This window comes from Quercus suber, unplaced genomic scaffold (genome assembly GCF_002906115.3).
Source record: "Quercus suber isolate HL8 unplaced genomic scaffold, Cork oak 2.0 scaffold_35, whole genome shotgun sequence".
In the NCBI taxonomy this organism is placed as follows: Eukaryota; Viridiplantae; Streptophyta; class Magnoliopsida; order Fagales; family Fagaceae; genus Quercus; species Quercus suber.
In genome coordinates, this window is record NW_027069500.1 from 457,778 (window position 1) to 468,891 (window position 11,114).

At 31.5% G+C, this 11,114-nt stretch overlaps 1 protein-coding gene across 1 annotated transcript; it reads left to right on the top strand.

The window, feature by feature from the left end:
- The first annotated feature begins 2,428 nt into the window (after positions 1–2,428).
- On the top strand, positions 2,429–8,337 carry LOC136066432 (cyanogenic beta-glucosidase-like). Its single transcript, XM_065770741.1, has 10 exons — positions 2,429–3,448; positions 3,572–3,641; positions 4,343–4,401; positions 5,020–5,095; positions 5,258–5,335; positions 5,424–5,511; positions 6,482–6,737; positions 7,201–7,316; positions 7,976–8,193; positions 8,291–8,337. The coding sequence occupies exons 1-10, from the start codon at positions 3,302–3,304 to the stop codon at positions 8,335–8,337; spliced, it is 1,155 nt and encodes a 384-aa protein (XP_065626813.1). The 5' UTR covers positions 2,429–3,301.
- The last annotated feature ends 2,777 nt before the right edge of the window (positions 8,338–11,114 follow it).

The following is an 11,114-nucleotide window of genomic DNA, read 5'->3' on the forward strand; positions in this document are numbered from 1 at the left end:
CTCTTTCTTCAATATTGTCTCTCTCAGTCTCTTCATCAATATGGGTCTGTGCACGAGCAACAAACAATGATTGAAGCGGACAAATTAAATCATTGTAAATATGCTTTGTCTTTAGGCTCCTTCCTCAACATAAAGATAGGAAATCTAATGTTTTTGAGGTCACTGTAGGTGTCTTAGACTTCACCACTTTAGGCTTGAGAGAATTTTCAAAATCAAAATCAAAATCTCTCCTCTTAATTCTGAAACAAGATCTCTCTCTCTCTCTCTCTCTTTATATATATAACACAGCATATGAGGTTTTTATGAAGAACAGCTAAACATTGGTTTAATCGTACCGGTTTTCAATTTTTCCAGTTGAACCAATAGTTTCTGATTTTTAGCGATTTTTTCTCTGATTTTTGGTTTTTAATAATAACTGGACCAGATTAAGGTCTGGTTGCCAGTTGAACTGGCCAGTCCAATTTTTAAAACCATGGGTCAAAGTTTGTAACTTAGAGGTTATCTATAATTCTATTAAAAAAAAAAAAACGCTTTTATGTTGTAAATGGTCAAAGTTTGTAACTTGGAGGATATCTACAATTCTATAGAAAAAAAAAAAAAGGCTTTTATGCTAAAATATATCAATATTTTTCCAAAAGCTGATGTAAATGGTCAAAGTTTGTAACTTGGAGGATATCTGTAATTCTATAGAAAGAATAGGTTTTTATACAAAAATATATCAATTTTTTCATGAGCTTCATGAGTTGTTCTAAATGATCAAAGTTTATAACTTGGAGGATATCTATAATTCTACGTGGTACATACAATGTCAAACAATTAATTGAAGGTATGGCTTTTGAAAGTTCTAAAATGTGTGAAAATACAAAAGCTGTTTAGACCCCAAAATTAAAGATTACGTTTCAATTGATTTTACTCTAACTTAAACTAAGTGCGGAATAGAGTAAAAGTGAGTGACCAAATAATAAAACTACTCTAAGCCATATTCTTCAAATCACAGCAGTAAAATGAAAGCTAAAAGAGTAGGGAAGAAGAATGCAAACACAAGATAACATGCTGATGTGTTATCGAAGATGAAACTGAAGTACTCGATGAAAAAATTCTTTGCCGCCCTCCAAGCGATAAATCGATCTACTAGACAATCAATTGGGATACACGAATAGCAAGAGACCCTCCAAGCCTAATTTACCCAATGCACCTAAGCCCTCCAAGTTTCTGCTCTAATAAGACTTCTCAGAATTGTGTCTTGTCTAGCTCTTCGAATCCCACAATACGCCCGATTGCATCCGCCAAAGCTTGGCCTCTTCTAATGTTTCCCAGCAGCATCAAAACCTCACTTAACATTAAGAATGGGTATGGTAAGTGTTTGGGCTATCAACCTCTCAAAGATATGGAAATTGAGAGGTAGGATTTGAGGAAAACCACAATATATTGTATAGAGAATTGAGGGTATAACAATCTCTCACTCTCAAGGGTTGTGGTTAGGGTTTTCTCTCTGAAAAGTACTCCTCAACATCTGTGGATAATGTGGGTATATATAGCGTGGTTAGGGACATGGTGTATCAGATATGACAAATTGGCAAAACAGAATGTTTCGTGGGTATCTCGTGGGAAGACCTTACCCGTGAGGCACTTGCGAAAACCAGCTATCACCATCTATCATGATTTTTCGCATTCTAATCATGTGCTAAGCACATGCTTCACTTTGCGGGAAGGCTTCTTGCAAGCTACCTGCGAAAACTTCTTTGCTCTTCACTTGCCTTGAGTCTTCATACTCTTTTTCACGCACAACCCTTACAATTAAATCCCATATAAAATATAGCGTATTTAAGATTGAACATAATTACAATCAAATTTGGCATGGAATTAAAGCCAACACAAAATAGTTGTAAATCACAATTTTACAGTTTTAATAACCGGTATGATTAAAAAATTGAAAAAGGAAGTGGTTCTCGGTTTTCTGGTCCAATCGGGGTCAGACCGATGGTTGGATTGAACGATGTCATAAATAATTAATTAATAATCTTAAAATTATAAAAAATAGTTAATAAAATATATAATAACTTAATAAGTTTACTACTTATAATATTATGTTAAAAAATATAAAACATATTTTTAGATAAATTATTTGAGTTTTTACATCTTACATTTAGAATATAAAAATTGCCACTGTGTTAAGATTTTAAGATTGTTCACTTAATTAATTAATAAAACTACTATTTTTTAATCATAACTTTCTTAATGGAAAAAAAAAAAAAAAAAAAAAATCAAAGGTAAGGGTTAAACTTTAGGCTTTCAAAGTTGTGGCTGTTATTGATTGTCAAAAAAGCAATGCAAAAAAGAGTGTATGGCCCTCAAGGTGTTATTGACTATTGTGTGCACTTTGGACACCGAACAAGTAGAGCACAGCACACTACACTGCAAACAAGCCTCTCTCTTACAATCAAAGAAGAAGCTCTTATAAGGAAAATGGACCAGTTTTATTTTATTTTATTTTATTTTTTTATTTCCGTGTGTTTTGTGGTCCTCTCTCAAATCCAAAACAAGATTTTCAACCATCCTCTCTCTCTCTCTCTTTCTCTCTCTCTCTCTCTCTATCTGCGTATGAAGAATGAAGATATCTGTTTACTCTTTGCCACTCTCTCTCTCTGAAGGTCTGTGTTTTCAGGCAAGGTTAGGAATTTTGACCGCTCCAAGAAGCTAGCTTTGATGCCTGCCCTCAGTCATCACTGGAAGACGCAGATCAAAGGAAAAAGAAGAAGAAGAAGATCTTTGATGCAAATCGTTTGGTTTCAATCTTTCAATCTGTTTCACTCACACCGGTTCTCGGTTTTTCCGGTTGAACTTACGATTAACGGTTATTTCCCATTTTTCTTTAATTTCTAATTTTTATAAATAACCAAACCGGATTGATGCCCGGTTCTGATTCAACCGGTTGAACCTGCCGGTCCGATTTGGCTTTTAAATCTATGGTTGAAGGATCACTATGATGAAAAACATATTGCACATGTTTTTTCTTTTTCTTTCATCTCTATTTTTTTCTTTTCTAAATAGATAAGAAGGACTGACTAACATATTGCATTATTGCTTATCCTTTTCCATGCGTTTTTCTTTTTCTTTCATCTCTAGTTTTGTCATAGTTTGACTAACATATTGCTTGTCCTTTTCCATGTTTTTTCTTTTCTTTTTCTTTCATCTCTATTTTTATTTTTCTAAATAGATAAGATTATGTAGTGCTCCCCTATAAAAAAACCGGCAGATTCTCTACCTAGTACTACACACACAAAAAACTCCAAAATCAATTATGGCAATTCAAAGCTATCTAGTATTAGGCCTCCTAGTTCTTCTTGGCTTATTGACTAATGTTATTGCTGTCCGTTACCCCGCTTCACTCAACCGGACCAGCTTTCCTGAAGGTTTTATTTTTGGGACAGCAGCAGCAGCTTATCAGGTAACTAAGTCACAATTTTCTCTATGTTAATTTTATCATAATTTTTTTTTCAATTGTCCTGGGATGTGAAGCATATGAACAATATTATTATGTGCACCTGTGTTTTTTTTTTTTTTTTATCAGTATGAAGGTGCAGCAAAAGAAGATGGTAAAGGACCAAGTATATGGGACACTTACACTCATGAACATCCAGGTCTCTTTTTCTTTTTCTCTCCAACAATATGAAACTTGATAGTATGAATTACCAATGAAATATTAAGCAATACTACGATGAAATTTAATTCTGGAAAAAAAATTATTTCAAGGCCTCTCCATTTTGTTCATTTCATTATTAATTTTTTTTTTTAGATTTATAGAACGTCGTGTTATTTAAACTTTTGAGTAACATGATAGTCTATACACTTTTAGAATTATAAATTTTTATCCTGAATCAATAAAAGTAAAGGAATACAAAATGAGAAGATTATTAAGCTATGATTAATACAATATTTTTATAACAATTTCACGATAAAACTTAAGAGTTTAGCTAATATATATATATTTTGAGAAATGGTGTTTAGCTAATAGTGGTTGGTAATAAAGAGACGTAAGTGGTGAACCAGATGAAATCTAGTTATGAGACTATGATGGTGTTTGAGGATACTTATCCTGATTTGATTTTTTAAAAAGAAAAAAAGAAAGAAAGAAAGCAAAACAACAACGACGTAAAAAGTAAAACTTCACATTCCTATCTTTTGGTACTTATTTTTCTTCATTTCCCCCTCTCAACCTTCCTTTCTTCCATAACTAGTTCCATTTTTCTTATGGTTCTAATTACTAGTTCTTAAACAGTAAAAGGAAAAAAAATCCTTTGGTTTTCTCTAAATACAGTATTAACTTGCAATGGAATTGCAGATTGGATAAAGGATGGAAACAATGCAGATGTAGCTGTCGATCAATATCATCTCTACAAGGTAAATATGTTGTTTCGTGTTCATAATATAAATTGGAAAGAAAGAAAATCACTCATATTAATTAGCAACTAATTACCAAGTTTTCTCCTACAGACTTGAACTTCGGCCTTTACTCGATCCCCATACGATTATACCCTTTAAGCACTTATACTTGTGGAGTAATCATCACACCAAAAGTGTGCAATGATATAGTTTGGTTTCCAAGTATTTGTTTTTTGTATATGGAACCCCTCAAAAATGCTTTGTCCGGAGTAGGAAAAAACAAAAACATGTCCAAAATAACATCACATTGAGGGATTCACCCCACTTTTTTTTAGTTTTTTACGAAGTTAACATCACATTTGTTAATAAAAATTTTTATCTTGTCCCACAATTTTAGCTCACGGCATTTTGAATGCTATCCCAAACTTTTTCCTTTTGATTTCACTGGAACACTAAATCCTTTACTGTACTCAAATACTAAAGCCTTTATTATCCTTTTTTTCTTCTCCATCTCTTTGGCATTTTTGTTTCATACTATGGGTTTTCTCTGCATATTTAAATTTAATTACTTTAAAGAATAAAGAACAAAAAGGATGAATTCTAACAATTTATATCTGTTGTGATTATACATTGCAGAAAGATATTCGGATTATGAATAAGATGAATTTAGATGCCTACAGATTCTCAATCTCATGGTCTCGAGTACTACCAAGTAAGATTATCTTTTCATAAACCAATAAAATATTAGATCCATGCAATGAAAAGGACATCAAAATGGGTACCATCAAGTACACATTTTAGGTTGGAATGCATTGGCTATTGTTTTGTGACCACATTATGTTCCTAACAATCTCATTTTTGGGACTAATTTCAGAAGGAAAACTAAGTGGCGGTGTGAATCGGAAAGGAATTGAGTATTACAACAAGCTCATCAATAGGCTTCTAAGCAGAGGTCAAGATTCAATATTAAAATTTCAAAGTATCACTAACTTATTTTACTTCTTATAATTCACACTGTATTTTTCTATTACTGAATGCAGGTATAAAGCCCTTTGTAACAATCTACCATTGGGATCTTCCCCAAGCCTTAGATGATGAGTATGGTGGTTTCCTAAGTCCAAAAATTGTGTAAGTGAATGATTCACCAACAAATTACCCTAAAAAAAGAAAGAATAATTCACCAAATAATCTACCCCTCTTCTCCATCCAATTATTAGCCCTATAATATATAATTATGATGTTAAAAGACTCTCATTTTAGGTTTCAAAATAGAAAAGAAAGATGAGGACATCAATATTAAGTGCTAACCAACTGTTTGTGTCAAAAACCTTAAAATTTTAAATTTATCCATTATTTTAACACTAACATGTAACCTATGCAAATGCATTGATATATTTAAAATTAAAAACAATTTTTATTATAAAAATATAAATAATTAGTCAAATTATTAAAAAAAATAGCATGTAACACATGCATACATATAAATACATTTAAAATTAAACACAATTTTTATTATAAGAATATAAATAATTAGACAAATTATTTTTTTTAAAAGTAAACGTATAGTCACATATTAATTTTTTTACCTAAATTCAATACTACTTATGATCATTTTTTTATATTCTAATTTTTAATAAGATAGAACGTATGATGATCTTTGTTGTGTAGTGATTTTTATTGAGTATATGTGATTTTTTTTTTTTTAATTTTATAGTTCATTAATATTAGATTCTTAGTATTTTGTACTCATTAACTCACTTGACACAAAAATTATAAAATTTAAGTGGACACATGGCACAAACTTAAGTAGATAATTATGGTGTGGTTCCCGCATAAATTTAGACACATGATACAAAATTAGATACTAATTTCAAATTCTAATTGAACTTTCTCTAAGTTTTACCTCTCTCTCTCTCTCTCTCTCTCTATATATATATATATATTATTTATAGATTTCAAATCCCCTTGATAAATGGGGCCCAGTTCATCAATGGAGCCTAATATATGAGATTTTTAATTTTTTAAAATAGGATGTAGAGTGGAGAGACAAGTTCAAACTCATCACTATGTTATTCTAATATTAGCATCTAATATTCAGGGATGATTTCCGGGACTATGCGGAACTTCTCTTTAAGGAATTTGGTGATCGGGTAAAGCATTGGATCACTCTAAATGAGCCGTGGAGCTTTAGCAATGGTGGTTATGCAGAAAAATCGTTAGCACCAGGTCGATGCTCTACCTGGCAAAATCTAAATTGCACTGGTGGGGATTCAGGGATAGAGCCATATTTGGTGACACACCACGAGCTGCTTTCTCATGCAGCCGCTGTTGAAGTGTACAAGAAAAAATATCAGGTTCGACTAACAAAACTTTAACATATTAAAACCAAATATTTTCAAGTTACACTAAATGGCACAGCCGCTGTTGAATTGTACAAGAAAAAATATCAGGTTCGACTAACAAAACTTTAACATATTAAAACCAAATATTTTCAAGTTACACTAAATGACACGTACTAAATGTACGCCAAGAGTTTTGTAGCTCAACTTATATTTCCTAGTGTCTCAATTAGAGACGTTTAGGATTTAAATCCTCTCTATTGTAACTATATCAAATTTATAATTTTTTTTTTTATAATAAAAAAAAAAAAAATCGTAAGTGTACATGGTTAGTTAAACTTGGTTTACAGATGATACAAGACCATCTTAGTAGCAATTTCTGAAACTGATTTGAACAATTGTAATGTAGTTTAACTTAGACAAATATACAAAATCCCATGCAAAAGCTTCGAGTGTTAAAAAAATGTTCACCATGCAGGCAACACAGAAAGGAGTGATAGGTATAACGCTAATAAGTCACTGGTTTGTGCCGTTCTCTAATGCAGAGAGAGACCAGAGGGCTGCGCAACGTGGCCTTGATTTCATGTTAGGATGGTAAGTTATGCTTTATGGTTTTTATTTTACATTTTACTATAATTTAACACTTGCCGTTTGAAGTTTCTCAAAAAAAAAATTGCCGTTTGAGATAGCTTCAACTTATGACGTTCGTTCATGATAATAGTTTTTTATTATCAGATCAATACACTTATATAAGTTTTTGATGAAAGCGGAGACTGAACCTGAAATTTCTTATTCAATTATTAGAAACTTTACCAATTGACCTAATTGAAACCTACGATGTCAAAGTCATCTAATAAGTCATAGTGTCATACTACTAAAATACTCATACACGTCACTCTATAAAGTATAAACCCATTTGGGCAAAAACGTTATCGAATTACAAATTTATTGGGCAAGAACCAAGAAGTTTGCTTTGAGAACCTTCCCTAGCTTGCCTGAAGTTTTTTATCATTTAAATGGCCTAAATTTTCTTTTATTTTCTTCTTTTCCTTTTCCTTCTTGTCACTAAAATGCTTCCAAACGCACAATATTTCTTTTAATATTCTTTTTGGCCATTAAGATGAAGTTGACACTTTCCAATTGAATCATACCACCTTTTGGTGGCTTTCTTTAGAATTTGTTCAACATAAGTATGTACAAATTTTATAGATTAATAATATGCATAAATTTTAAAACTTTCATTGTTATTGCAGGTTTATGGACCCATTGACAAATGGTGACTATCCACATGGCATGAGATCTCTCGTCAAAGATAGATTACCAAAGTTCACCAAAGAGCAATCCAAACAATTAAATGGGTCATTTGATTTTATAGGATTAAACTACTATACTGCTAAGTATGCAGCTTATGCCCCTCAACCAAATGGTGATAGAGCAAGTTACTTGACAGATGCTAGTGCTAATCTTACTAGTAAGTACAAATTCAACACCCGAAGCCATGCTTATGAGTTTCTTATGTATCTAATATGGTAATAATAACTAGTACACTTTTTTTCTTGTCTTTGCAGCTTCACGGAATGGGATCCTCATTGGTCCACCGGTATGTACTAGCTAGCTAAATACATAACAACATTTTTGTTCTAGTAGTTAGAGGAATCATAGGGCTATGAAGTAAGTGCAATCTCTCTCTCTCTCTCTCTCTCTCTCTCTCTCTCACACACACACACACAAACACACACACAATTACACAATTAATTATAGAATTCTAACTGGATGTCTCTGCTTTCTTTGGTATATATAGGGAAGGTGTTAATGTTAAGGATATTTTGCATGGTCATTGTTGGACAACTTTGAGTGGTCCTCAGGTTTCAGTGTTCGATTCGGACTCAACTTTGTAGACTACAAAAATGGGAATAAAAGATACCCTAAACATTCTGCCCGTTGGTTCAAGAATTTCCTCAAGAAGTAGACAAGAACTATGCTCAAATTATGAACTATCTATTAGCATTGGACAGTCTCCAAACAATAAAGCAAAGATAATTTCTTTTCCATTTTTATGCTCTTTAAATTATGTATAACTTGTATGGAGTACAAAACTCTAATGCAGTAATGCTTGTTAAATAATATATTATTTATGAGTTTTACACAAGATTTTTTATTTTTATCTCTCATTGGTGACCGATTACCCAAGTTCACAAAAAAGCAATCCAAACTAGTAAATTTCGTCCAATTTTGTAATGGAAATTGTAGTGTAGTTAAGGTTGTCGTTCCATCAAGAAAAGGAAAACAAGAACACGTCAAAGCACCAATAATATATAGAAAAATATGATTGAAACTAGAATAAAGAAAGTTTGGTAAAATTCAATAATTAAAATTACTAGGGTGTTAGGATTTGTCCACCAATATTGTTAAGCATCCACTACCAATCTAATATAGCACACAATTGAGTAAGTAAACACATAAAATATTGATTGAAAATTTTAGAAATAAGCTTTATTCATAAAACTCTCTTTCGTTCATTATATTCATCTATTGTTTCAACAATTTAGTCTAAAAAATAATAACTTTGCTAAAAAACTCAAGAACAATGCATGCCCTAGAGCCAATACTATGGCAAAAGTAATATCTTACAAGATTATATACCACGTTTTGCTAAAGAGATTATAAAATTCTATTCTAACAATCAGAAAATTCTAGAATAGACTTATGAAATAATTATCAATTAAACATCAATCTATCAAGTTAATTATAAAAAGAGAAAATTGATTTCAATAATCAAAACGTGAAAAACATGCTTGGGTTGATAAGTGGACAACTTACAGCATTGGGGATTCACCCCTAACCTTTTCTGAGGCTCTTAAGCTTCTAGAGAAAAAAAAAAAAATCTCAAAAATTGATGAAAATAAGGTTTTTCAGCCACCAAAAACATGGCTGCTCTTGTATTGTTTTAATATGTATAACATTCAAACCCTAAAGTGGGTCAACTTCTAGAATGGTTTTGGCCTCGAAAAGAAAGATTCTAAAGTTTTAATAAACTACAAAGTTTTAGATATTCAAGTCCTCTTTAGGTGGCCACAAGAATCAAGTTAATCCGACATCAGAATCAAAAGATATGACCAAAATACCAAACTGGTCAGAATATTTTCATGTTAGTATTTTTTCCAACTTTAGCTCAAACGAATTTCTTTCTTTCCTTTTATGTTTCCAAACATCTTTGACTCATTAATATTTTCAAAAGTCATTTCTCAATTGATCTTCATCCTTGGATTCTCTTGACTTCATGTCTATATGCTTAGTTCATTAGTTTTAATCTCCTACAATAGAAAAATACATGTAATGAGTATATTTTAGAGAAAACTTGCAAACTTTGTTATTTATACGTAAGTGTGGGAATAAACATAAAATAGATTGATAATGCCTACCAAAACTAAGATAATGTTGTACTTTTAATCTATAATCATTGGGCATTGATTTTCTTGGGCTAAACTACAATACTACAAATCATGTAGGATGCAACTTATTTTGATCACTCCAAAGCTAAAAACGCAAGCTACATAGTGTGTGTTTGGCAAAAATTATTTTTGCTAAATTATTTTATTATTCAGCTTATTTTTACTACTAATCATAGGTTCTACTGTACTATTTCAGCTAACTTTTACCTTTATTTATAGTACTTTCAGCAAAAAGTTTTCAGTTTCAACAAAATAAGTGGATCCCAAACAGACCCATAATATATTCATGAGCTAGTTGTGGAAACCTGCCACGTGACAACGTCCCTCTGAAAGGGTTTTTAGAAAACAAAAGTTATGTTTGAGATTTTCTTTGTTAGAAAAAATGGGTTTTGAAAATTGAAGTACTAGTTAGTTATTTAAATTTTTTTTTTTTTTTTTGAAGGGAAAACAAAACAATAAATAAAAACCCTTTTTTATTTTATTGACTCAATGGATAAGAAAAATAGTCTATGTCCACCAAAGACAAGTTTGGGGTCAAATTATGTTGTGGGTAGGTGTGAGACATCCACACACGCCCGGTATGTTTACTGATCTTTACTAAGTAAGTAAGGGCTATTATTAACCGAATTCATCAGATAAATTCAAACAAGTAGTAAATTTTATGGAAAGGTGGCCTAAAGCTAAATCATGCGACAAAATAAGCGATAATAATAAAAACAAAATGATAATGATAGAAACATGGTAATAGCAATGAAATCAACAACTAGATCAAGCAATGAAATAACAATTATATTATATAAAGCATGTCTTCGCTCTACTCGGAAAAGTTAATTTATTTTAGCCTTGGAATTTATTCTAGATAAACTATACTTTAAAAGAGATCAAACTTGTTTGTTAAAAAACGGATCAGCCCTTGAACTAATTTGGTTTTTCGTTTTCT